The following is a 27,099-nucleotide window of genomic DNA, read 5'->3' on the forward strand; positions in this document are numbered from 1 at the left end:
GGCACACAGGTTCAGTCCCTGGCTGGGGAACTAAGATCCTACATGCCACACAGCTTGGCTAAGAAACAAAAGAACAAGCTTCTAAGAATCATGCCAGTGTCCACTGGGGGCAGGCTTGGAGCTCGGGCTCTGGAGGGGCATCGTGGATTCAGCGGATCACACTGTGGGCCCTGCCCCCACAGGCCCCTGTGCACGCCCCTTCCCTCTTCTACTTCACAGTGAGAGCTCTGAGCTTTAGAGCCAACAAACTGCTCGGAGTGCACAGACGTCCCCCTGTGCCAGAGAGGCAGCCCTTGGGTCCCTCTGCTGTGAACGAGGACTCCGTCTGCTTTGCCCAAGGCCTGTTTCTGGCCAGTGGGAACTGCCAACAGGGTGCCACCTGGGAGGTGGGGAGCCAAGTATACACCTGAGCAACTATCTATCTGTGAAACACAAGGGAGCAGAAGGCTCACTAGGGGTGAAGTGCCCACCCGGGCCCACGCTTTCTCACCACCTTTCAAGTACTGAGCCAATCAGACATTTCTAAAGAGAATCCATTTTTGATAAATTAGAACACAGTGGGAACAGTGTGTATCTATAATATACATATAAAAAAGTCCAGTTTCAAACTATGAGCAAAGCAGGTGCACAGACCACGTGTGATCACAGGAACCCTGAAAACGGGAGGGCGGGGTGTGTCCGGTGTTCTGCTCCCGCCGCTCCTCAGCCCTCGGCGCTCTGGGCGGGCGGCTCCTCGCCGGCCTCGGCCCGCCGGTGTCTGCGCATGTGCCGGTACTTGTCCACGTAGGCCTTCACCAGGTTGCCCACCTTCACGGGGTTGATCTCCCCGCTCTTGCTGTGGCAAATCTGGGGGAGGGGGAACAGTGACCCAGACATCCCTCTGCTCCCCACATGGTCATGGATCATGGGGACCAGGCCCTGGGGACCCTGTGAGGGGCAGCGGGCAGGCTGACGTGCGTCTACCTGCTCTGCCCACCACAGGGTGGCTGACAGCCCTCCTCAAGCAATCTGACATGTCCGCCTCTAGGGGTCTCATTTTCCTAGCCGTGAGTGGGGTTAAACGTAGTGTTGCTCAACCTCTTTAACAACCGCTCACAAACAGCAGCCTTTACACCCCAAACACCCAAGTGGCCGGCTACAGCGAGGGGGTGTGGGGTGTGGCCACGCAGCCCCGGGCTCACAGGCCCCGCCCACCCAGCCCAAGGCGCACAGGCCCCGCCCACCTTCTGCACCGCCTTGCGCAGGATGTCCTTATACTCCTCCTTGGTCACCTCCCTCTTCTGGTAGAAGGGCTTGATGGCCAGCTTCACCTCCTCCACGGCCCGCTCCTGCACGTGCAGCTTCTTCATGTACTGGGGGCAAGGACACCGGTGAGGGCTCGGCACCGGGCTACCGGCCCGCGCCTGCCCCTGGAGGAGGAGCAGGGGTCTCACCTCCTCATTCTTGGCCTTCTCTGGGGTCGGCCTGGGGGGAGCCGTCCTCTCCTCAGAGTTGTTGGCAGCAGTGGTGGCGGCAGCGTGGCCAGCTGGCTCTGAGGCTGCAGTCGGGGTGGTGGACACTGGGGCCATGCTCTGGGCCGCCCCGCAGCCCGGGAGGGGCAGGCTCCCCTGGAGGAGGAACTGGACCGCGGGCTGGCTGATAGGTGCATAAGGCGGGATGCCCGATGGCAGGGCTGGGCCAGGGGGCAGGCTGGGGCTCTGTACCTGGGCGAGAACACAGCCTGCTCGGCCTCTGCACACTCACTACCCCGTGCCGCCAACCCCACTTCTGAACCCTAAGAGCCCAGGCAGCAAGGGCTGGTGCGTGCGGCTCTCAGCCCCAAACCAGCCCAGCCCAGCCCACATAGCCTGGGTGCAAGGCCACATCCCTCCAGCCCAGGGGCCCACCTGAGAGGGGTCAGTGTAGGGGAAGCCAGGCTCTGGAAGCGCATAAGCAGGGGCCGGCGGCTCAGAGAAGGGTGCCTGCTGGAACCCAGCCATGGGGCCCACGTCGTCCGATTCCCAGACTCCTTCCCGGGGCTTTTGTGGCCTGTGAAGTGGTGTCCCTGGGGGCCAACATATGGGAGTGGGTGTTCTGGGGCCCTCTAGGCCACAAGACTGCCTCCTGGCTAGAAAATTCCAGAAAAGCGTCCTGAAGCGTCCAGGGCAGGCGCCGCCATCCCACCCCCAACGACCAAGGCAGCCTGGGAGTTACCCAAGGATCACTCCCCGCCCCCTCAAAGTGCCTACTCACACAGGCCTCTGTCATTGGCCGGGGCCCCGCACTCTGCCTCCTGGAGGTTCCAGGTGACCCTCTTCACCAGCGCCTTAGCCCGCAGCAGGGGGTTCTGAGAGGGGCCTTCCTCCTTCCCCACAGGCGTCCCGCCCGGGGCCTGGGCTCCCAGGGCACAGGGCACTGCGGCGGCCTCGTCTGCGTCCTGCTGGAGCAAGTGCTTCTCCTGGGGGCCCTCGGTCCCAGGCGAGGGCTGTGCCACGTCTTCACCGTGGATCCGAGACACCTCCCTCCGGATGATGGCCATGGCCAGACTGGTGTCGTGCTGGGGGCCAGCTGGGGGCATGGTGGTCTTGGGCAGGAGGTCACGCTCTGGGGAGGAGTCCGTGCTCTCCGGGGAGGGCGGGGAACTCATATCATCAAGCTGCATGAAGATGGTGTCACTGGAAAAGTCCTCAAAGAGGTGCCCCGCCTCCACAGAGTCGCCATAGTCCACGTCCTCCGCTGGACACGCGGCCAGCACCTCCGGGACCGGGGCAGTCTTGTGGACTTCGGGCCCTTCTGGCAAGCCGTCTGCTCCTGCTGAGGACGGGGGTCTAGCCGGGGACCTGGCTGGGGGCTCCCTGTCTGGCCTGGGCTCCCCCTGGGGAGCGGGTGCTGCAGAAGCCTCTTTCGGGGCCAACTTCCGCTCAGGGGAGTGGGGGCGGGGCCGCGAGCGCTTCTCCCGGGACCGAGGCCGCCGGTGCGCCCGGGGCCGGTGTTCCGAGCTGGGGGACCTGGACCTTCGCCGCCGCCTCTCGCGGGAGCCGCGCCTGTCTCGGGGCCGCCCCCTCCTCTCCCTGGGGTGCCTAGGGGGCGAGCACTCCCTCCCCCGAGACCTGGACCCTGACCGTCGCCTCTTCTTCCTGCGGCCCTCGCGGTGCTCGTGGGATGAGCTCCCAGGGCTCCCAGAGCGGGAGCGGGACCTCCGACGTCCGCGACCCCAGGAGCCTCTGCCGCGCTCCCTGCTCTTGTCCTTCGCCTTCTTCCGCTTGGCACGCTCGCGGCTGCTGGAGCGCTCGCTGGAGGACCTGCGGCCCCGGGCCTTGGGCCGGTGTCCCTTGGGCTGGTCCTCGCCCGCCGGCGGCGAGGCAGACCTGGAACTCCGGTCTCCTGAGCGGGAAGAGCGGGAGCCTGAGCGGCCGGCACGGTGCTCCCTGGTGGCCGCCCTCGGCTGCGGGCCTTTCTTCCGGCTGCGGGAACTGGAGCGGGAGCGGGAGCGGGAGAGGGAGCGCAGCTCCACGACCCTGTGGGTGGTGGCAGGCGGGGCGTCTGGGCTGGGCGGCGTGTCGGGCTCCACCACAGTCACGCAGGTCACTGTCCGGCCCTCGGAGCCGAAGAAGGAGCTGTGGGGAGGCAGCTCCTCATCGCCCCAGGGCTCCGGGGGGGACGGCCGCTGAGCCTGTGCGCAGGGCTCCTCATCCTGGAGCTCAGGCAGACTGGAGGGCCCCTGGGGGGGCTCCAGCTCTCTCCCCGCCCCTGTCTGCACCGTGTAGGAGGTGACGCAGCGCACGGGGGGCAGCACCGGGGCCTTGGGGCTGTCAACAGAGATGGTCCGCGTGATCTCCGAGGGCAGGAGGCCCAGACGCTCGGGGCTGCTGTTGGCGGAGCTGGAGTCGGAGCCCGTGGGGTTGAAGGGGTCATAGATCTCGCTCTTGAGCTGCTTCGTCTTCCTGACAGAGAAGAGGGGCGAGGGGCTCGCTCTCCTCTGCACCTTGCTGTCCACCGGCCGGAACGTGTTACAGAAGCCAGGGCTGAGCAGTCTGCCAGAATGGGCTGTGTTCCCAGGAATGTTGATCCTGAAACTCTCAAAGGTGGAGCCAACAGCCTTCCCCCGGGCCGGCCCCAGCGGGCCGGGGGGCTGGGGGCCCCCCCCGGAGTGCGTGCTGGGCTCCTGTGCGCCCCGGTTGCTGGGCTCACCCTCCACCCGGGCCCCGCAGCCAGGCTGTCCAGGGCCCTCCCTGCCTGTCAGCCGGCTGATGCAGGAGCTGGGGAGCTCGACGCCCTGCCTACTGGCAGGGCCCTCGTCCCCCCGGCTGCTGTCTCTCCTGATCTTTGGTATCCTGGGGAGCTCGGAGATGTCTGTCCGCCTGGGAGCTGGTCTCGGGGCCTGGCCCGGCACTGTACTCTTGGAGGGCGAGTCAGAACTGCTGTGTGAGGCCTTCAGCGCCGCGGGCCCAAGAGGCAGAGAGTGCTTGCTGTCACCGTTACACTGGCCACCCTCACTCTGCTGTATACCAGGTCTGCTCTCGCTGGACGAGGTCTGAGACTGGCCCAACCGAGGGGTCACCGAGGAGTCCGGCTTTGCCGCTGCCCCCGATGTGAGTGCAGGGACACGGGTGGGGGCGGGGGCGGCCCTGCCCGGGCAGCTGGGCCCCGAGCTCTGTGGCCCGCTTCCCGACTGACGCCCCCCGGCGCCTTCTGGCTCTCTGGATGGACCAGCTGAGTTCTGCTGAAAAGAGACTGGCACTGAAAGACAGAAAGGCCGAGCCGTCGGTCCCGCTGGCCCCGCAAGGGGCTCCACCTCCCCCGGGACGCCCTCTCAGTGCGGTGGGGGGCGGGGGCCCCAGGCTCTCCGTGCTGCGGGCCACGCCCACTTCTGTTTCCTGCGCTCTTTATGCTATTCGTGGATCAGAAAGGGCCTGGGCTCTGACAGACCCCTGAAAAGGGAGCAGCACCCCAGGTTACCACTGACTGCAGCTGTGAGGCCTGGCCTGCCCTCTATGGCCAGATCCACCCCAGCCCTGAGACCCGCCGGGGCCCCGACCTGTGGAGAAGGCCCTGCGCGGGTCTCTGGGGCTGTGAGAGCAGACAAGCAGCTGTGCCGCAGTAAGGAGGGCCTGTGGGCCGCCTGGAAACCCCACCACCAACTGCACTATCAGCAAGCGACGGAAAGACATCTTTAGCCTTTAGCACCCTTACCCACTGCTTGAGAGTAAACCCTAGGGCCGCTGGGTCGGCCACACACAGACTGCCTCCAGGACGTGTGGCCCTAACCCGGGGCGTGCGGAGGGCCGCAGGAGGCCGCGGGCACAGCTGCTCACCTGCCCTCTTGGCGCTGAGGGAGCCGTCGCGGTGGATGATGATGTCGGCACCGTTCATCATCAGAAGGCTCTGGCCAGACAGGATGCTCCCCAGCAGGTCAGGGCTGGGCTCTGTGTCCACTTCTGGCTGGGGGGCCACGGCAGGAGCACCTCTCCTGCAAGCAGACCGGGCACGCCCTGCTGTCTCACCCCTCCAGCCCTGGTGCCCCATGTGCAGGCAGGGACCCCGAGAGAAGGAACAAGACCCACCCCCCAGCAGCTCCCACCAACGGACGGCAGGGCGAGGGGGTAGACGCATGCGAGGCCCTTGGCCCCAGCTACACCGACAGGCGGAGCGCAGGAGCAATGCTGCCTGGCTGGGCCGATGGACTGTCAGCCAGGAAAGAAGGCTGGCTCCTTGCCCAGCCCCGCCCTGCCCTACGCCCCATCCTTGTCCCTGCGCCCCGTGCCCCTGGCCTGGGACTAGCTGCAGCTCTTCCTCACCCACGAGCCAGGGAGAGGCCACAAGAGGCCTCAGGGTGCCATGTGGTAGAGCGCCCACCCGCCGTGGGGTCCACTGTTCTTGCGGGCCTGGGGCCCACCTGCACCCCATCCCATCCTACCCCCCAGGACACACCTGGAGAGCCCCATGGAGATGGGTCTGGCTACAGGCTGGTGGGAGCGCAGGGCTGATCGGGAAAGAACCCTTCTCTTGGCGCTCAGAGGGGAAGCAGGACTTGCAGACGCCTCTTCACTGCTGGGGAGGAACACAGGCCAAAGGGCAGGTGGGCCTGCGTGTCCAGGCCCGGGAACTCCCTCCCACCCTCCACAGCGAGCGGCCCTCGGCAGGCCCCGTGACTCAACGCCGAGCCAGGGCCTGTGCAGGGACCTCGTGTCAGCAGCCGCCCCGGCCTCCGAGTCAGGAGGGATGGGGGCAGACACGCCAGGGGAGCACGGAGCTCTTTTCATTCACCACCTAATGGGGTCTGAGAGCTGCTCAGAGCAAGGAACTTCACAAACAAACCCCGAGAGTGAGCCAGGCCCCAGCGGAAGTGGCGTGTCCACTAGCCTGAGGGAGAGAGCCCAGCCCCTCTGCACCCACCTGTCAAAGGGGTCCAATTCATAGGGGTCTCCAAACAGGGAGAGGGAGGCTGCCCCGATGTCGGCTCGCATCAGCCCCAGAGACGGGTCTGCAGGCTTGTACACGGAGGGGGTGCAGGCTCCACAGGCCGGCCTGCAGAGGCCCAGCGTCCGTGCGATGCGCGAACGAGCCGTGGCTTCATTCTGAACCCAGGGTCAGAGGGAGAAACGACAGGGCTGAGATCCATGGCCTCCGGAAATGCCAGTTCAACTAGGAACCCACGGCACCAAACACGGGGCAGAGGGCTGGCCGCCCCAGAGCCTGAGGGGCGCATGTACTCATCACACAAGGACCCCGCCCAGGCCTCATTCCACCCGCCTCATACCAGGTGCCTGCTACCCTGGGCACAAGAGCCCAACAGGTGGGGCCCTGTGGTTCCAAAAGCCACTCTGCGGTACTCTGAACACACCTCGCTTCAGGCCCGTTTGCAGTCCACGCTGCAGAAATGTGCGTCTTTATTGGTGAGTCTCCAAGTAATTACAGAGACAGCTACTTCGTGCCTCCCGCTGTCCCCCCACCGCACACAGGCCAGAGAACCCCCCTAGGGAGACCCCCGTCCCGGACTACCTTTATCTTCTGTGCTTTCCTCTTCTTCACACGACCTGGGCGTTTCTTCAACCTTGCCCCTGAGCTCCTGCTCTTTGCAGACAATCTGGACGGGGCTTTCTTTCTTCCTGACGTTTTCTTCCGTCTTCCTGCCAAGAGCACGTTGACAGCACTCGCTTTGCTGTCTGCCCCACCCTGCTGTCCCCCCAAGGCTCGGCCGACCAACAACTGTCCACCCCGCCTGGGGGCACTGCTCCCTTACTTCTTATTACGGGGTGTCTACACGCTTCCCCACGGGGGGCCGGGGGGCAGCACACAGCGAGGACGAGGCAAGTCTGAGCCTATGCTGATCTCCAGACCTGATCACTAGAACCAGCAAGGAGACGGTTTACACCACTACGGAACAACATTAGACCAGAGGACGCGAGCCGCTCAGCAGTCTCACCCTGAGGACTGCTCCCAGAGGCTGGGGAACAGAGGACTTCACGGTATGTTTCCAGCAAACATATCCCGAGGACGACCCTGCACAGCCAGCAGCCACCTGGGTGCTCTGGGCAACGGCAGGATCCCCGGCGGCCACAGGGGGCCCCGAGGCCGCACTGCTCCTGCAGCCCCGGAGCACTCAGGAACCTCAGCCCAGAAGTGGGTTCCAAGGAAGACAGGGATCCACCCTTGTGACTGTGCGGTGGAAGCGTGTACACCGAGTCTGGGTCCCTGAGCCCATGACAAAGCTGAGAGCCCTGCGCGATCTCCACGGGAGGACGCTGCCGCAGCAGCTCAGGAACAAGAACTAGTCAGCACAGGAGCAGGCCGGGCGTCAGTGAGCCTGCACCGGCTGCGGAAGCCACGCTCCGTGACGCGGCCGGGAGGGAGGAGCCACTGCGCCATCTCCTCAGTGACTCGCAGACTTGAGCCTGACGGAACTCCACCCACAGCTGAACCAGCCTCAGGCCTCCAGCCACCCAGGAGGTGAGATCTGCCACCAAGAGACCTGCTTGCTCCACCCCATCAAGAGGACAGAGGCGCACGACAGGCAGCCCTAGCGCAGCACAGAGCTCTGCTCCAGCTCTACGTAAACTGCTTTAAAATTCCATCAGGTCTATGACACAGTTAGAACTTCCGATGCCGACAGGCTGCATCGTGAGGCTGTGGAATTACTCATCTCCTCAGGTGTAACAACGGTCTCGGGATTAAGTCAGAGAAAACACTCCCTCTCTTCCAGAAATGTGCCGCGAGACACGCACACGTAAGACGAGGACGTGCTTCAAAGTAACACAGGAGGCGGGGGGCACGGACACACTGGCCGGAAGCGGCCAGGCCCCGGGGAGGAGGTGACGGGGCCTGTGCCCGTGCCCCTCAGCCCCCACAGCTGTGACCACACCTGCAGAGACGTGACACCTGAAGACAGGGAGGGACACAGCAGAGGCGAGCCCGCCTCTCCAGGTGCTGCGGACGAAAGGTGAGCTGCTGGGATTGAGATGTGAGGTCCTGGATGTGAGGGGGCAGAGTCAGGAGAAAGAGAGGAGAAGCGGAACCTCTCACCTGAGCCTGCAGCTCAGGGATCAGCGTGACCTCTGGGTGCAGAGAGCCGTGACCGACCCACCGGTCGCCCTCAGGTCTCGTCTCCACACCCAGCCTGTCCTCTGGGGAGGCCCGGGAGTGCAGGAAGACGGGAGGAGCTGGGCAAGAACACTGCCGCTGCGAGCGGGGTGGGCGCCTCTGACATGGCCCCTCCTGCGCCAACCGGTCTCCTCCTGTCTACTGAGCCAGAGCAGCAGGCACACCCACCCACGGGCACCCATGGGCAAGGGTCTGCACAGCAGCTTCACCGAGGAACAAGCCAGATGCCCGGCACAGGCAGAGGGACGAGCCACGGCACGCCCCGCACCAGAGAACACAAGTGAACCCACAGCCCCGCCACACGGTGACAAACCAGGGCACACATGCGAGCCCCTCCCGAGCGGAACAACGGACGCAGAGACAGCACCAACGGCAGGATGGCAGGCGCCCGCAGGGGCTGCCGGGGGCAGGGTCCGGCTGGAAGGCTCGCCGGCCTCACTGGGAGCCACGTGCCCAGAGTGGATGCCCTTGTCACAGCAAATATGTCTCAATAACACTGGTTTTTCAGATTGTAACCCACTCAATGAAACAGGAGTCCGTGTCTTCTGATTCACACAAGTAGTTAAGCAAGAGGGCCAGCTCCTCTACGGAGCAGAATTCTGACCAGCAAAGACAGAGCATGGAGCAGGAACCGCCAACGATGCTGACCTTTGGTGAAAGCTTCTCCCTGGAAGAAATGAACCGAACTTCCTGGGACAAAGTCACCAAGACTAACACAGAAAAGGCCCAGAAAACGTGAGCAGCATGGCAGCTGCACAGATGCTGAATTACTTCAACAGCCCCCACCCAGGAAAGCCAGGCACAGGGCTGCACCGGCGGGCTGCCCGAGCCAAAGAAAACAGCACGAATCTCCACAAGGCCCCTGCGGGCTCTTCCCGACCCACTCGGGGAGGCTGTGTCACTCTGATGCACGTTCGGGGTGCTGCCACACCAACAGCTGCCCAACAGGGCGTTCTTCAGAGGGACTGCTGCTGCTGCTGCTACTGCTGCTAAGTCACTTCAGTCGTGTCCGACTCTGTGCGACCCCATAGACGGCAGCCCACCAGGCTCCCCCGTCCCTGGGATTCTCCAGGCAAGAACACTGGAGTGGGTTGCCATTTCCTTCTCCAATGCATGTAAGTGAAAAGGGAAAGTGAAGTCGCTCAGTCGGGTCCGACTCTTTGCGACCCCATGGACTGCAGCCTACCAGGCTCCCCGGTCCATGGGATTTTCCAGGCAAGAGTACTGGAGTGGGGTGCCATTGCCTTCTCCGTCAGAGGGACTAACCAGACCCAAACCCCAGGCCTGCAGGGCCTCGGATGCACATGGAGACCAGGCCACGCCACGGCAAGGACCGCGGGCAGCGGGAGCCAGGAACGCCTACCTCCTTTCCTCCTGCGGCGGGCTGGGGCACGCGGCCCGGGGCGCTGGTACACAGCCGTGCTGAGCCCGGCAGCCACGGCTTCAATGGTCTCATCCAGCAGAGAAGACATGAGGTACCTGGGGACACGCTGCGCAGCACAGGATGGCATGGTCAGGGGCGGAGTCGCCTCAGGCCTCTCAAGGGAGCCCGGGGACCCCGAGCCCCACAAGCTGCAGCAACAGACAGCAGGCAGGCTGCGGGGGCTCCCGAGTGCCCATGGGGAGCAGGGTCTGGGAAGGCCTCCCGAGGGGCCAGGTTGGGCACGAAGGCAGGAGGAGCACTCCTGGGCCTTGAGGAGAGCGGACTGCAGGCCTCGACGGTGGGGTCCTGGGCCCAAGCCCACCACGAAGTCCTCAGCCCTCCGGGCTGGCACCACGGCCCGTGAGTGACAGCACTGCCCAGCACCCCCAGGGCCACCTCTCCGCTGCTGCTGCCGCCTCGGGCCCCTCAGCGTCGCTCCCAGCACGCAGTCATCGTGGAGGGCCACAGGGACCCACCTGGAACCTCCTGGCCGTGGAGATCCGGTTCCGGTTCACTGTCGCTCGCACCCTCTCGCTCTGCCTCGTCCTGGCGATGGCCCGTGTCCTCCCCGTGCGGGGCCGAAGCCGGCTGGTGGTGGGCACCACGTCAGCCAAGAGCAGGGAGACCTCTTCCTCGCTCACAGGACCCGCATCTTGGAAGAAAACACCTATGACTGACGCGCTTCGCCACGCCCTGGCCCTGGCAGGGAGACTCAGGAATGGAAGGCAGGGGGCACCTGCCTGGTGCCTGGGCCCTCAGAACCCCCCATTGACCAACCGCATACCCAATGTGCCCTCCCACCCTCGCACCGGAGTCCAACTGAAAGCCAGCCCTGCCAGACAGCCCGATGCCATCTCCCTGGGCCGAGGTGCCTGCCCCCACAGAAAGGGTCTGGGCTGCCTGAGCACAGGCAGCACGTTACCAGCGGCAGAAGCAGCCCCGGGGGTAGCACATTCCGGACAGAACCACTCATCCACTGGAACCTCCTGGAGAGGGGGGTCCAAGCACTCCATGTGGTACCTGGGGGACAAGAGGGTGTCTAAGCCTCACGACAGTGCCCCCATGTGGTGCTGTGCTCTTGTACCCCCATCCACGCTGGAGCCCTAACCCTGCAACGCAACTGCGTCTGGAGATGGACCTGCAGGGATGGTGAAGTTAAGTGAGGTCACCAGGGCGCACTCCAGGCCCCGGGACGGGCGTCTGAGAACAGAGAGGAGATGCAGCGCCCACCCTCACTGACAGCAGCACCGGCCCCGCCTGGGCTGCCGCGGAGGCCCCTCCCGAGGACGCGGGGCAGGCGACTGTGCCTGAGCCGGGGACCCCTGTCCGCTCCCTTCCCCCAGGCACTCTGGGCGGCCAGACCTCCTCCATAGGCCTCGGGGCATCTCGGCCCTATGGAAGGGCCCCAATAGCCGCTCAGCTCTCCGCGGGGCACATACTATCTGGAGCCGAGAGACTGGCAACTGGAAGCTGGCAGCTGTACGGGTGGTGCCCACCATTCCTGGGAGGTGGTCTCCAAGGACATGTCATTAGGAGGTCCTTTCCTGCCCACCACCACGGAGGTGGCCCCGCGCCCCCCAGCCCTGAGGAGGAGCTACATCAGCACCAGTTCTGCCCGGCGACACCTGCCCCACAGTGCTTCCTAACTTGTCCTCAGGGGAGCAGTCGAGGAGGAGCCACCAGTGCCAGCACCCTGGAGACTCCAGACAGTGCCAACCCCACGCTGCAACCCGAGCCCGGGCTGGACTCCGCTGCAAAGCCTCCTGCCGCTCCCAGCCCTGCCCTGTGTGAGGTCGCAGGGAGGCAGATCCTGCCCCGATCCCCAGGCTGGACCTCACCCGAGCACCCAGTGGACAGATGCCACAGGCCGACCCCAAGCACCGGGGAGCACCCAGAACCCAAACCATATTTCAGCCTGAGAAATCCCCCTGACGCAGTCAGTCTCAAGAATACCACCCAACACTGAGTGGCATCTCCAGAACTGAGAATGGTTCAACCGTGTTCTCGCCACCACACCCCAGGATCTCAGAGCAGAGGCTGGCGGGGGTGATGTGGGCCCCTCCTGCCCAGTCTGCACCCACAAATCCCTCCACGGAGAAGACAGCTGCAGGCTCAAGCCCGGGAGACCCCCGTGGCCGCTCCTCAAGGAGGCCTGCAGCACTCACACATCTACAGGAACGACCCCCGCCCACGGCAACAGCACAGCCCTGACACGGAGAGGTCCCCACTCACGAGTACCGTTAAGTCAAACACAAACAGAGGGAATCCCTGGTGGTTCAGTGACCATTTCACTGCCAGGGCCCGGGTTCAACCCCTGGTTGAGTAACTAAGGTTCCACAAGCCCCACGGTGCAGTCCCTGCTCCCCCAGAGGTAACAGCTTAAGGGAAAATCGAAGCTTGGCAAATGAACACCCCACTCGGGGCTCCCCAGTGCCCCAGCATCTGCGAGACCACCAGAAAACGCACAGGCTGGTTTCAGGCTCAGGGAAGCCAGAGGCAAGGCTGGTAACCGCGGCCACGCCAGGACCAGCCTCTCCTTCCCCTGCGTGTGGCCTCCCAGCAGCGTCCCGCAGTCCCAGCCCTTCCTGCACAGCCACCCACACTGGAGGCGAGGACGCGGCCTGCCCTGCGTCCCACAGCCACAGTACGTGACGGCGAGGTCCGTGGGCGGGACACCAGGGCCCCGCTTCTGCCCTCCAGATCCAGAGCGACAACAGGCTAAACGTGACTCCCCCAGACACAGCCAAGCTCCGGGACTGCCGCGGAGCAGGCACAGTGCGGTCAGACCTCTGGGGCTGTCACAGGACACGGATGCGGCTGACAGCCATGAGGAAAGAGGGAGGTCCGTGTTCTCAGCGGTGTGAGCCCTGAGGGGGACTGAGAGGCAGGCGGAGGTGCAGCCAGGTCCTGAGAGAGGGCCCTGCTACCAGGGGACAGGGAGACGGCAGGAAGGGGCCCTGGCGGGTGGCCCAGGCAGTCTGCACTGCCCCATGGGCGCCGGTCCTCCAGGGCCCACGCTGCTCCAGGGTGAGGAATGTGCCTGATGGGAAGCAGGAGCCCCCACCGTGTGGACGGACGACACCACGGGCTACCGCGGATACAGGACGGCTGGCAGCCCTGCTGGAAGCCCACCCTGCCCACCTGCCCTGCCGGGGAGGCTCCCACAGCCTGTCCACCCTGGCCCGGCCAGCCCACACCCCCGTTTCCCGCGTCTGCCCTCCGTCCTGAGCTGTAAGGTGCACCTCTGCGAGCAGTCTTAGGAGATGGCTGGGAACGGGGAGGGTGTAAACAGCAACGAGAGAAACAGCCGCAGGGAGGGTAGAGGGGATGGAGCACGTGAGCTCAGGCCAGGCTGGCAGGTGCAGCAGCAGACGCTGGGGTTCAGATGACCTGTGGGGGCTCATGGCGCCGAGCACAGCCGGGCAGGCCTGTGGGGCTGGCGTGCGGAGCAGCGGCCCACAGGCTCCCCTTTAGCACATTGGGGGTCCCAACTTGGAGCCAGGCCCAAAAGGACGGGGAGGGGCTCACCCAGCGTCGCAGCCGTCACAGAGCAGCAGCCGGTCCTCCCGGTCGCTCCGGCCACACACCTCACAGAAGGTCGGGTCTTCATTCTCGTTCTCCCCAAGGTGGGCACTCTCTACTGGAATCTGGGGACAAGAGTGCGCTGAGCACACAGCAAGCAGGATTCAAGCCCCAGAGCTGTTTGTATCGTTCTAAATCGATCCAAAGCAGATTTGCGCACACGGCTTCCGTGGGCCCGGGGGCTCTGAAGTAACACATACGTGGTTTTAACATTCCCTAGCCATTTCAGGACAGCGAGCCCCAAGAAAGAAGTGACTCAACAGAGAACAAGGTGTGCGCTGCAGAAGGACCCCAGGGCAGAGGAACAAAGAGCCAGCCGAGCCCACGGGTGGCGCTGCAGAGCAGGGAGGCGGCGGGCACACATGGACCTGGCCTCAAGCGGGCGCTGCCCCTCGACGGTCACTTCTGCTCCCCATGGTGCCGCCAGCAGGCACCATCTGTGGGGGGCGGGCCGCCTTGGTCTCCTGCCCCGAGTCCCACCCGAGGAGCAGTGTCTGCTCCTCCCTCCCCGCCGTGCTCCCCAGCTTCGCTCCCACACCAGGCAGGCACTCAGGGCCTCCCCGTGCCTCCGGGCTCTCTGCCGGATCTGGACCTATTGGTGTGAGGGGACTTGCACCACCTCTGCCTCCCCACAGAGGACAGCTCAGGGCCCGCCCTAACTCACAGCTACTCAAGCAGAGCCAGCCTGCAAGGAAACTGCCCGCGCTCCCGCGGCCTCTGGGCAGAACAGCAGAGTGCGGGCGGGCACAGGAGGGCATCCCTGCCAGGATGGGGTCGCCCACACAGACTCAGAGAAGTCTGTGTCTCCAAAGCGGAGTCCCCGCTGCCTCTGGCTCCACAGTGAAAAAACAGATCTCTGGCTACAACCAGCCCACTGAGAAGATGTGCAGCCAGTCTGTATGCACCATCCTCCCTGGAAGCACCCCGAGGCTTGTGAGGACCTCCCTGACCAGGGTGGAACCAGGGCCAGACCGTGCAGGCAGGGAGTCTCAACACCAGGCCACCAGGGAACGCCTTCTCTGAGACTAACGCTGCTGCTCAACAAAAGGAGGCCTGCAGAGGCCCCAACAGCGAGGAAGATGCCCGCCCTTAGCTCTCCTGGCCCTGCCCTGTGCCTTCAGAAGTCTGGTCCCGAAAGCTGGCCGCCTCCCAAGTCTCGGGTCCACCCCAGCCTCCCCCACGTGGCTGCTGTGGCTCAGGAACGAAGCAGCTCGGAGAAGCAGAAGAGGCGCGTGGAGTGGAGGGGAGGGAGTCAGGGATGGCCCTGACGCAGAGCCCATACCAGCCAGGCACATAGCACCACCGCCAGCCCAGGCTTTAAGCCTACAGCTGCAAATGGCATTTCAGCAGATTTCTAAAGCGCACGCAACCAATACTTCAGGAGAGCAAATCACCTTTTGAAGGAAGGTTTCCCATGAGACAGGGACCAATGTAGTACACATAAGGGTGCACCTACACTTACCTTCTTCAAGATTTTACCACCAAATTGAGCTCGAATACAAATACACTTAAATATAGTTCGATCAACTGGACAGGAATTGGCATTCTGTAAAAAAATAAAAACTGTATTATAATCTTGAAGAGTCACTGTCACTGTTAACACCACCTCAAAAGGATTTCTCTTAGAAGTTGAGAGCTCCTTTCACAAAAAAACCCAGTCGCTGACTCAGTGCCCGTGTGCACCAGGCCCTGTGCGAGGGCCGAGAGCACAGCCGTGCAGAAGAGAGAAGCCACGCTCCCGTGGCGCGGGGCAGCTCTCCTGGGGAGCCGACACACGAACCATCAGTGCCCAGGAAACAGGAGGGCGCGGGGCAGCAGGCGCACTGGGGGCCAGGTGGGCAGCCGGGCACGGACAAGGTGGCTCGGCACTCGAGTCGCTGCCGCCACCGCCACCCTCACTGCGGAAGGGCGGGTGCGGCGTGGCCAGTCCTGCCCGCGCTCCAGGGCCCACAGCCATGACGGAGGGAAGGGGGGCAGCGGGCGAGGCTGGCGTCCTGAAGCACGGCACGGCCCGGAGCTGCGGCCACTTGTCCTTGGGCTCACACTTCTTTGAGTTTTTTTCACAAAGTTCAGAAGAGGGGCGGGCAGTGCTTCCAGAGCTCACCCTGCAGCACCCACGCCCCCGTGTGCACCACTGCTGCGCTCACGGGTCAGGCTCCGTGTCTGTGAGCTGACCCCTCAGCACACGCCTACCAGCCAGCTCAGCTGGCCGGCAGCCCTGGGCCACCCGGGATTTCTGGCCCATAAACCCCTCTTCTCGTTCTGTGCTCCCCAGAGTGAGCGTCACCAGCCACCCAAGGGCCCAGAGCGTGGACAAAGCAGAGACCAGACCTGCCATCAAGCAGAGACCCAGACCCACGAGAGGCCGGCCAGGGGCTGGTCACCCACACAGAGCCCAGCCTGAAGAAACGCCACGCACCTTGGACCACTCCACAATGCAATCGAGGCAGAAGTAGTGGGCGCAGTTCTCGGGCGTTCCCACAGCCTGCTCCCTGAAAGCATTGAGACAGATCGGGCAGCTCTCGGAGTCGTCATCAGAATTGAACGCACCGCTGCCTTCCAGAGCTCCCTGAGAATCCGCCGCCGCTGCCAACGCGTCCAGGTCGTCACCATCGTCCTCAGACTCCTCGGAACCTTAAGAGGCAAGGTTACAAGTCTGTGAACTGGCGCGCAGGAGGCACAAGGCCCCAGCTGCACTTGGAGCCAAATCGGAACCCCCGCAGGAGGCAGGCGGCCCCCAGGGGCCAGCACGCCTCTGGGCGTAGTGCAGCGGCCTCTGGAGGACACCTCACTCCAGCAGCACCTTCTCAAAGCCGTCAGGGAGCTGCCACCTTCGGGGAAGGCCTTTCCTTTTCCTTTCCTCCAGATCAGAGACCACAAATGCCTAACCAGGCAAGCTGCACACCACAGCCCTAATCAACCTCTAAAAGTTTCTGAGGCCATTCAGCTCGCACAAAAGTCAGTATGCGCTTCAGTTTTCTCTCCCCACTGAACTCCAGTGAATAAAGATCCAAGTCACAGCAAGACGCGGACGAGAGGCGCGGTGGGCAGGGTCCTCGCATGCCCGAGACCCTGCTGTCACACGACATAACCACACGAGCTCTGGAGAGCAGCTTCCTCTGCCGGTTGTACAACCCAAGAGAACAAGAGGCTGACGCACCCTGTCCACCGAGGGGTGGCCTCCAGAACCTAAGCGAGGAGGAGAGGGGGTCCCACCAGGGCAAAGACAGGATGAGAGCCCCACACTGCGGGGCCTGAAACCCGGCAACAAGCCAGACCTTGGGGGAGGACCCTGAGCCTACATAGGAGCGGTGCCTCTGTGACCCCTTGATGTCAACTGGGCAAGACCTGCGCAGAGGACTGGCCGCTGGTATCTGGACTACAGACGACACTGAGACATCAAGTGTGCTCTTCTCAGCTGCTGTGTGTGACAATCTGTTACAAAACAAGAGAACTAAGCTGGGCTCCACAGAATTCTGGAGAGTGCTTTGGCTCAGATACATGCCTGGCTGAGGCCAAGGGCACAGCAGCAGGTGGAGCATGGGAACCGGGTACTCTGGCTCTTCCTCCAGAATCCCAGAAGACCAGGAGCTGAGGGGCAGGCAGAGAGCCGGCCCCTGGAGGCCACCCCGAGTCCCTGAGGGGCAGCAGCCGCCAGCAGTGAGGCGCCGAGGCCGAGCCAGCCGCCCGCCCACCTCATCCCGGGAGCTGCACGACCAGGTCCCAGACAGAAAAGGGCCCAGGAGGAGGAGGTGCAGACACGGGTACCAGCCCAGAGTGGCAGCTGCTGGCACGCCTGCGAACCCAGGCAAGGTGAGGGCAAGGGCCCCGTGAGCAGGGCAGGACCACACAGGGAAGAGCCGAGAGCAAGCTGTGGGGAGGGGCCGCTCGGGGAGGGGCTCGCGGAGCAGAGCAGGAGGGTGTGTGCGCACCACCTGGATAGCTGGTGAGGCACAGATCAGAGTCCTCAGTTCTCCTCTCTCATCAAGACTCGAACAGGTGTTTCTACAGCTGGAACCTGAGCAAACAGCGACACAAGCAAGTGACTTTCGGGAATCAACGTCATGGCGAAAAAGCAACAAGATGGGCAGAAAGAGCTGCAGGCGAGGGGCTCGGCCGACACGAGGCTGTGAGGATGCAGGTCGCTTCTCGGAAGGCAGGCCCCCCGAGCCGTCTAGGTTTTCACCAGCCGGAGATCCCCTCCTTCCCCGCCTGTTTCACAGACTGGCGCTGAAGAACACGGGGTGTACAGTGGCGGGTCGGTGCCCCTCAGCTACAGCTGTGGCCTCCAGGTGCCTGCCCTCCACCAGCACCTCCTCATCACCTGCAGGACTCGGCTCTGTGCCAGCTGCCCGCCAGCACTCTGCCCGCCCCACATACACCACCGCCCAGCTAGCTCTCCTGCCCTCCAGATCACACCTGAGACCTGTCCTTCTGGAAGCTTCTCACCAACCCAAGACCAAAGAACCCAAGCCCACCCCCTTCTCCTGATGTCCCCTAAACAACACCCTTGGCATCTATCCCCCTGAGCTAACCGCTTCTTTGCGCGCTGTCTCTGCCCCTGGATGGTGAGCTCCTGCCCGTCTTCCAGCCCCCTGCACCCAGCCCCTGTCCACTGGCATCCACAGGCCCTGTGGCCTCTGCTCCAGGGCTGAACCTACAAGGACCTCATGTCCTCTGCTGCCAAGCCCCAAGTCTATCTGCAGAAACGAGTGGAACAGCCCCATCGTGACCTGCAGACTCAGCCCAGAGCCGCCTGTGCCTGCAAAGAAGTTACAGTCTAACTCTGGGATAATGTGTCACCAACGTAAGCAAACTCACGCTGCTCCTTCATAGGCACTGCCCCAAACATGTGGGTTACCTCTCTGGAACATTCTAACGCTCATATCCACGGAGCTCCAAGGACTGTGATAGACCAGGTGGATGCCTCAACATCCACGCAGGTCCCAACAGCGGTGTTGGAAGGGAAGCAGCAATGAGCCAAGCTCCTGAAGCCCAGTGCCACACGGGGAGGGGATGGGTGGGACAGTCTGGGGAGCCCACAGGCCACGCGCCAGCCAGGGCGGCGGGGAAGGCCAGGGAAGGCAGCGCGGCAGGTGCGCGGCACTCGGGGCAGGACGTGCACACAGCAAAGCTCCCGCACCTAAGTTCTGAGGTGCAGACTGAGAGTCTTGTAGCAGTTGCTCCACGCCTCTGCCGGCTCTCTCGGGAGTTTGGGAACCAGGGCTCAGGCTACTCTTGCTCTCTAACGGGCTCCGGGTCCACCCTGCCCACAGGTCCGTCCAGCTGCATGCTCCCTGCAAACGCCCTTCACGCTGCTCCCTGTTCTCAGGCCCTTTACCCTCCTGCTGCCATCAGACAAGAGACCTTTCCACTGTGTCGTCAGCCCAACCACATCAACGCGAGCCAGCTGCCCAGCTGAAGACAAAACCCACTGCAGAGGACTTCCAGAGGAGGCCACCGTGTTAGGCAACATCACCCTGACAGCTCACAGCCTCCACTGCCGGGTATGCGGAAGGCGGCAAGCTCACCAAGGCTGTTTTCTGAACAGCAACTCCCGTCACAGCGCGAGGGGACCTGGGGCCCCGAGGATGCCCGTGTTCTCACCAGATCCGTCCTCCAGGTCCCCGTCCGCATCCTCCTCATCGCTGTGCTCGCTGCCAGAGTCGTCCTCAGAGGCGTCGCTGTGGGCATCACTGCTTCCTTCTAGAGCGACAGGGAAGACACAGGCCCGAGGGCAGTGTCACAGCCGAGGCAGCAGAGAGCAGGGCTGGGGAGAAGGTGCACAGGGCGCTCAGAGCACACCTGCCAACAGGGCTCCTGGCAGCACCCGGCCCCCGGGCCAGGCGGCGAGGGTGAGGTGTGCGGGTGGAGGCTCTGGACTTAAGAGCACGTTTGTATTGACCACGTCAACAATAAAGAGCAGACGACGTGCTGCATGTGCACTTGAAGGGCAACGCGTAAAGGCTCACTCCCCGCTCTGGGCGAAGGGGCAGGGGGCGGCTCACCAGCATCGCTGGCCAGGGCGGCAGGACGGAGTCTGGGGTGGCCATCGGGCCCCGGGCTTCGGTCCACAAGCTCGTCCAGGCTGTCGTCATCCATCGCTGGACATGGGCGTTCAGCTCTGAGAGAAGCGAGGGTCGAGTAAGTCCCCTCTGTTCTAGGCTTTGCGTTAAGCTCCCCCGAGACAGTGACAACCGCTATACGTCACACTCCTGCCGACATGCGTCCCGCCGCAGCACAGGAGACAGAACTGGCCCGAAACTGTGCAGGCACACACAGAAGACTGGCTCCTGTCCACAGAGCCACGTTCACAGCCAGATGCCAACTTACAACAAGCCTAATGTAGCCTCAGACCAGCCGTGTTCTTGTTCAGCCACCTTCCACACCTCAACACTCCGCGGGTACCCAAGGCCAGGCTTGAGGGAAACGGCGTATCACAGGCTGAGTCAAAGTGGGGCTTTCAGCGGGGGGTGGGTGCCAGAAGGTCCAGGTGGCAAGCTGGCCCTCTGCCCACACTCCCGTGGCACGTCCCCCTCAGCCACGGCTGGCCAGCCCAGCTCTGCACACCTGCCCCCCACAAGAGGCCACAGGCACCAGCTGGGGCTCCTCTGACCTGGCCTCAGCCCCTCCAGGAACACGGCCAAGTCACCTGCCTACCCAGGAGCAGCATGGGGCCGTGGGGAGCAGGGGCCAGGCTGCCATGTCCACCTGCTCCTGGTCACCACCTGGGGGTGCCGAGCCTGCCTGCTTCTGCCAGTGTAACGGCGAAGACCGAGACCGGTGACCTCACAGACGTAAAGGGACACAAGCACCTTCCTGCCCCAGGGCCTCTGACTTTGGTCTCGAAACAAGGGTTCCTTTCTCATCAGGGCTCCTCACTTCCCTGGTGAGCCTGAGAGGAGACCCCCGCCGTGGCACAGTGCGTTTGTGAGTCCAGTCTGCACATCTAAAGAGCAAGACCAGAGGAACGGAAGCAAAGCAAGAACCGGGGCAGGAGGTGAGGCGGACAGCAGCAAGCCAAGAAGGCAGGAAAGCCTCTCACTCCAGGATCCCACATGCAGGCTTCTCTCCCATGGGTCACACGCCGCGTGCTCCACACACATCAGCTAGCACCTGGGCAGGCGCTATTGCCCCCACCACTGCACAGATGCTCCCGAAGGGCGGTCCCTGATGGGGCTGAGGCCAGGGTCACAGCCAAGGGGTCTCACATCCCAGACAAAGCCCCAGGCTCTGGAACGACGGCTTCTAAAACAGTGAAGGCATGTTAATTTCACTAAATGGCCACCTGCCACACGATGCGTCTGCCTGGAAACAGTCAACTGAGATCATGAACCCTAAAGTCACCACCCTTTTTCCACCTAGCTCCCTAGGGTTGAGAAAATCAGTCAGTCCTGCTCAACTACGGGTCTGCACGCCCCTGCTTGGTGAGTCAGCAGCACGGCAGGGTCCTTCGCTGTCTTCCACCCAAGCCCCGACCACAAGCACTGCTGGAGATGCCGTCGGACGAGACGGTGCCACTGCCCACCCAGGAGCACGGCACCCTCCTGTGCGCATGGCGGCGGCAGGGCCGCTGCAGGTGGACGACCTGTAAGCCTCAGGCTGCACCTGTGACCAGATTCCACAGCGCCATCCTACGACACCTACCTACCGTACCTACCCTGCCCGACTCGTGCGGCAGGGGTCCTGCGCCGGGGACGCTCAGCCTATGGCGGGGTGGGGGTGGGGGGGTCAGTGTTCACACCCAGGAAAGTACCAGGGCAAACTTCAGAAAATGTAACCCTCCAAGGAGACCACAGAGCACCCTCAGGGGCGGTTCACTTGCACAAGGTCAAAAGTACAAGTTAACCCCTGGCTTCTCCCTCAGTAACTGAGACCGAGGCCTGCCTCAGAGAGCTGTCAGAAGAGGTCAGTGTGGCCACGATGGGGTCTGGCCCACGGGGACTTGCCAGGGACACCAGCTCTGGAGGGAGGCTGACTCCCTGTGTCCCTGCACATGTGGGGTTCAGTCCCTCAAGCCCTGTGCTTCGCCATCACAGCCGGGGAGGAGACTTTCCAAAGGCCACCCAATACCCCTCTCCCTTCCGGGCATGGTCACACACAGCACCTTCTGGCAGCGCCCAGGGAGAAGAGCCCGGAGTCTCTGGTACTTCCCAGACCAAGCAGCTGTGCAAACACTAAATAAGAGACCAACATTAGGGACCCCTGGCACCCCGTTTCTCCGTGAGGAACGCTACACTCAAAACACTGCGGGAATGTGACCCTGGCTCAGGACCTACTGGCCCCAGTGGCAGCCCCAGCTCAGATGTGCCTGCCCAGATCCACTATCCCCACCTCCGCTTGCACGTTCCAGACCAATGCCCGGGAAGCCCTTTCTGCAGGAGGCGCACGGCCCCTCCCGGCTGCTGGCCGCCTCCGACAGTGCAGGCAGTGCTCTATGGCTTTTCTGCTCAGTCTCCAAACTTGAGGGAGCCGGGGGAAAATTTAAACGAAAGTAGTATTTCCCTCTATTTTCAAATCCAGGGACTGAAAGCACCTTTTATCCCAACTAAGGAACCAAAAGGCCTTCCGGTGTGGTCACTGGCAGCTGTGCCACGACCAGAACCTGGGTGCCCGTCCCCAGGCCCTGAGCAAGGGTGTTAGGTCCAACGGGCTCAAATCTCATTTTTCATTCGTCGTCTGCCAGAGCAGCTACAAGACCTTGAAACTGTAAGCTGCAATACAAGTCAAAAAGCGAGAGCCCAACCTCCCCACCACCAAAAACAACAACAAACTAGAGTCCAGTAAGGTCTTAGCAGGGTTGAGAGAGAGATCAAGAGTGCATTACAGGGGGCTGCTGGGAGAACCAAAGCCAGGCTGGCTCTGTCAGGGCCCTACTACCAGCCTGGTGCAAAAGAAGAACCAGCTATTGTCATTCTGACTCAACATTCTTTCCCTAAGGAAAAACACCAATGGTTCAGGGAGAGGGCAGGCATGCTAAAGCCCAAGTCAAACCTCACTTCAGCCTTAGGTTCTGTCCAAGTGACCAAAGGCCAAACCGTGGCTCACCAGGTGACTACTATTCTGTTGTTACAGAAACAAGAAGAGTATATAAACTCCACAAAGTTGACAACGATGTAACACAATCCTTGTTACAAAGAAAAAAGAAAAAAAAAACAAAACATGGGCCAGGAATCAGATTCAGGGCTTAGGTTAACAACCGGCCCTGGCTCGGCATTCAGCAGCTGTGTGACGTTGGCAAGTTACTTAACATCTCCAGACTCCAATCTACTTATCTGTAAAAACAAAAAGGCCAATACCTACTCCCGAGAGACTGCTATGAAGACTACGTGAGTTAAGGACCGGGAGACCATCCCAACAACCACACGGGCCTGTCGACACACAGGCGAAGCCAATGAAAGCAAAGAAGACGAGGCGTGGAGACGAGTTAGCAAAGGGTCATACTCCGCTCTCGGAGCGGGGAGAGCGACAGCACAGGGGGCGGGTGCCACAGGACGAGGCGGAGGGCTCCTCGCCTCCCGGGAACCCGCCTGCAGGCGGGCCGCCCGGCCTCTGCGCGAGGCCTCCAGCACCCGCAGGAGGCCGCCGCCGCCCGTCAGCCCGGGGCCTGAGCAGCGCAGGCCTCGGACCGCCGGGCAGGCCTCAGACAAAGCGTGCGGCGCCCGGAGCGGCCCTCCGGCCGGGGCGCTACTGAAACCCGGGACGCCGCGGCCCGCACGTACCCGGAACCGTGCGCCCCGCCGGCCGTTCCCCGCCGCTGCCGCAGGCGCCGCCACAGCAAGAGACACAACTAGGCCCGACCGCCACCGCCGCCGTCGCCTCCGCCGCGCGCTCCTTGACCCGGAAGTACATGGTGCCGGCTTCCGGGGCTTTCCCGCCCCGCCTGTTGGTGGGTACCATAGGGACGAGGGAGGGAAGGAAACGTCTGAGGAGGGGAGAGCGCCGCTACTTGAGCTCAGGCATCTCGAAGCCTTGGGAACACCATTGAATACGTTGTTGTTGTCCAGAAGGACCAGTTTATTGGAAGATCTTGAAGAGTCTACGCCCCCGCCTGTGGGCTGTTCCGAGAGGTACGCCCCCGTCTGGAAGGTGGTACAGTCCAATCCTAGCTCACCGCCCAGGGCGAATGGGAGCGGACGCCCGGCACACCTAGGGCCCCGCCCCCAGCCCGGGCCCCGCCCCGCGCCGTGGCTCCGCCCCCACGCATTCACCGGACCGGATCCCCATTTCTCAGACCCGGAGAGCGCGAGCCGAGGAGAGCTCTCCCGGATCAGCCTGGCGGCGTCCCCGGCCCAACAGCTTTGCGCCGTCCGTTCACGCCACCGAACACTGGCGGACCCTGTGCGCGGGCTCCGCCAGGTGCTGGACAAGAACGAGCCCCCAGCCCAGAGTCCCGCCGGGGCCGCACACAGTAAACAGTGAACCATGTGGATGCTGCGCCGCTCGGTGTGTGAGAAACGGATTCGTGCTCTGATAGAAGAGCCGAGTCCCGGACTCGAGAGCCAGGAGGACTCGCCGGTGGTAGTTAGTGGGTGAGGAGGGACCTGGCCGAGAGGTGCTGGCGGAAGGGGCAGCGGGGGGGAGAGCGCGAGAAGCTGCCAGGACCCCAGAAGCGGGGAGCCCCATCGGCTAGGTGGGGGACAAACGCTGGCTTCTAAGAGCCCCGGGCGGCGGCGGCGGCGGGTGAATTGAGTGGACCGGCCGGGGCGGGCCGCGGACCAGTAAGAAGGCCACTTTAGTAACCCTGCAACCCTCAGATCAGTCGCTCAGTCGTGTCCGACTCTTTGCGACCCCATGAATCGCACCACGCCAGGCCTCCCTGTCCATCACCAACTCCCGGAGTTCACTCAGACTCACGTCCATCGAGTCAGTGATGCCATCCAGCCATCTCATCCTCTGTGTTCCCCTTCTCCTCCTGCCCCCAATCCCTCCCAGCATCAGAGTCTTTTCCAATGAGTCAACTCTTCGCATGAGGTGGCCAAAGTACTGGAGTTTCAGCTTTAGCATCATTCCTTCCAAAGAAATCCCAGGGCTGATCTCCTTCAGAAGGGACTGGTTGGATCTCCTTGCAGTCCAAGGGGCTCTCAAGAGTCTTCTCCAACACCACAGTTCAAAAGCATCAATTCTTCGGTGCTCAGCCTTCTTCACAGTCCAGCTATCACATCCATACATGACCACTGGGAAAAACCATAGCCTTGACTAGACGAATCTTTGTTGGCAAAGTAATGTCTCTGCTTTTGAATATGCTATCTAGGTTGGTCATAACTTTCCTTCCAAGGAGTAAGCGTCTTTTAATTTCATGGCTGCAGTCACCATCTGCAGTGATTTTGGAGCCCAGAAAAATAAAGTCTGACACTGTTTCCACTGTTTCCCCATCTATTTCCCATGAAGTGGTGGGACCAGATGCCATGATCTTCGTTTTCTGAATGTTGAGCTTTAAGCCAACTTTTTCACTCTCCACTTTCACTTTCATCAAGAGGCTTTTGAGTTCCTCTTCACTTTCTGCCATAAGGGTGGTTTCGTCTGCATCTCTGAGGTTATTGATATTTTTCCCGGCAATCTTGATTCCAGCTTGTGTTTCTTTCAGTCCAGCGTTTCTCATGATGTACTCTGCATATAAGTTAAATAAGCAGGGTGACAATATACAGCCTTAACGTACTCCTTTTCCTATTTGGAACCAGTCTGTTGTTCCATGTCCAGTTCTAACCGTTGCTTCCTGACCTGCATACAGATTTCTCAAGAGGCAGATCAGGTGGTCTGGTATTCCCATCTCCTGAAGAATTTTCCACAGTTTATTGTGATCCACAATAAACTTTGGCTTTGGCATAGTCAATAAAGCAGAAATAGATGTTTTTCTGGAACTCTCTTGTTTTTTCCATGATCCAGCAGATGTTGGCAATTTGATCTCTGGTTCCTCTGCCTTTTCTAAAACCAGCTTGAACATCAGAAAGTTCACGGTTCACATATTGCTGAAACCTGGCTTGGAGAATTTTGAGCATTACTTTACTAGCATGTGAGATGAGTGCAATTGTGCGGTAGTTTGAGCATTCTTTGGCATTGCCTTTCTTTGGGATTGGAATGAAAACTGACCTTTTCCAGTCCTGTGGCCACTGCTGAGTTTTCCAAATTTGCTGGCATATTGAGTGCAGCACTTTCACAGCATCATCTTTCAGGATTTGGAATAGCTCAACTGCAACCCTCAGGGACCACAAAGATGTAGGCTCCATTGGGGGAAGCAAAGGTGCAGGAAGTGATCCCCTTCTGGTAGGTTATGAAGACAGAACCTAGGGGATAAAAGATGCTCAACATCGCTCCTTGTTAGGAGAAATGCACATCAAAACTACAAAGGAAAAAAAAAAAAAAACTACAAAGGAGTATCACCACACTGGTCAGAATGGCTATCATCAGAAAATCTACAAACAATAAATGCTCTAAACGGTGTGGGAAAAGGGAACCTCTTGCACTGCTGGTGGGAAGGTGAATTGACACCGCCACTATGGAGAAGTGTGGAGAGTCCTTTAAAACTAGGAACAAAACCACCATGTGACGCAGCAGCCCCACTACTGGGCATATTCCCTGAGGAAACCATACCTGAAGAAGACACATGTACCCCCACGTTCATTCCAACGCTATGTAGGAGGCTAGGACATGGAAGCAACCTAGGTATCCATTTACAGATGACTGGGTAAAAAAGTGGGCCATACGTATACGGTGGGATATTACTCAGCCTTAAAAAGAATGCATCTGAGTCAGTACTAATGAGGTGGATGAACCTAGAGCCTATTATGCAGAACGAAGTAAGCCAGAAAGAAAGATCATATATTAATGCATAAACATGGACTATATAGAAAGATGGTACTGATGGTATGAAGCTATCTTCAGGGCAGCAAAGGAGATACCGACGTAACAGACTTGTGGACGTGGGTGGGGGAAGGACAGGGTGGGACTAACATATATTTGAAACATGCATTACCGTATGTGAAATAGATAGCCTGTGGGTATTTGCTGTGTGATACACAGAGCTCAGATCCAATGCTCTGTGGCAACCTAGAGAGGTGGGTGTGGGATGGGATGGGGTGGGAGGAGAAAGGTTCAAGAGGGAAGGGGCATATGTATACCTATGCCTGATTCGTGTTGATGTATGGCAGAAACCAACACAATATTGTAAAGTAATTACTTTCCAACTAAAAATTAATTTTTTTAATGGAAAAAAAACAGGTTGGGTTAGCTGAGGGGTTGGATGTGAGATGGCAGGTAAAAAGGGAGACCAAGGCGGGTTCCTGGACACTTGGGGGGTGGGGGACAGCACGCCAAGTAGGACACCTCGGTGGAGCGAGGTGGAAGTCACCAGGGACCCAGAGGATACCAGTGCTGGGGGGCAGCTGGAGGCTGCAAGGAGAAGCCCAGCTGACTGCTCATCGCCAGGGAGTACCAGTCAGGGAGACCAAAGTGGAGGCAGCAGAGAAGGAGCCCACTGAGAGAGGGTGGTTCTGTTTTTCTGTTTATGGGGGAAA

At 61.5% G+C, this 27,099-nt stretch overlaps 1 protein-coding gene across 5 annotated transcripts; it reads right to left on the reverse strand.

Moving 5' to 3' along the window:
* Window positions 1-515: 515 nt before the first annotated feature.
* On the reverse strand, window positions 516-23,451 carry PHRF1 (PHD and ring finger domains 1). 5 transcript variants are annotated; one of them, XM_070783318.1, is made up of 18 exons: window positions 23,308-23,451; window positions 19,594-19,709; window positions 19,193-19,291; window positions 16,005-16,219; window positions 15,048-15,131; window positions 13,532-13,650; window positions 10,926-11,023; window positions 10,480-10,655; window positions 9,944-10,070; window positions 6,982-7,109; window positions 6,376-6,557; window positions 5,911-6,027; window positions 5,295-5,449; window positions 2,233-4,719; window positions 1,887-2,044; window positions 1,434-1,703; window positions 1,224-1,352; window positions 516-846 (listed from the first exon to the last, which is right to left on the reverse strand). In XM_070783318.1, the coding sequence occupies exons 2-18, from the start codon at window positions 19,685-19,687 to the stop codon at window positions 703-705; spliced, it is 4,782 nt and encodes a 1,593-aa protein (XP_070639419.1). In that variant the 5' UTR covers window positions 19,688-19,709; window positions 23,308-23,451; the 3' UTR covers window positions 516-702. The 5 variants fall into 5 exon arrangements, with proteins under 5 accessions (XP_070639419.1, XP_070639416.1, XP_070639418.1 ...); XM_070783315.1 differs by having other exon boundaries at window positions 1,887-2,107; XM_070783317.1 differs by having other exon boundaries at window positions 5,911-6,030.
* Between the last annotated feature and the right edge of the window lie 3,648 nt (window positions 23,452-27,099).

Source organism: Bos indicus, chromosome 29 (genome assembly GCF_029378745.1).
Source record: "Bos indicus isolate NIAB-ARS_2022 breed Sahiwal x Tharparkar chromosome 29, NIAB-ARS_B.indTharparkar_mat_pri_1.0, whole genome shotgun sequence".
Classification (NCBI taxonomy): domain Eukaryota; kingdom Metazoa; phylum Chordata; class Mammalia; order Artiodactyla; family Bovidae; genus Bos; species Bos indicus.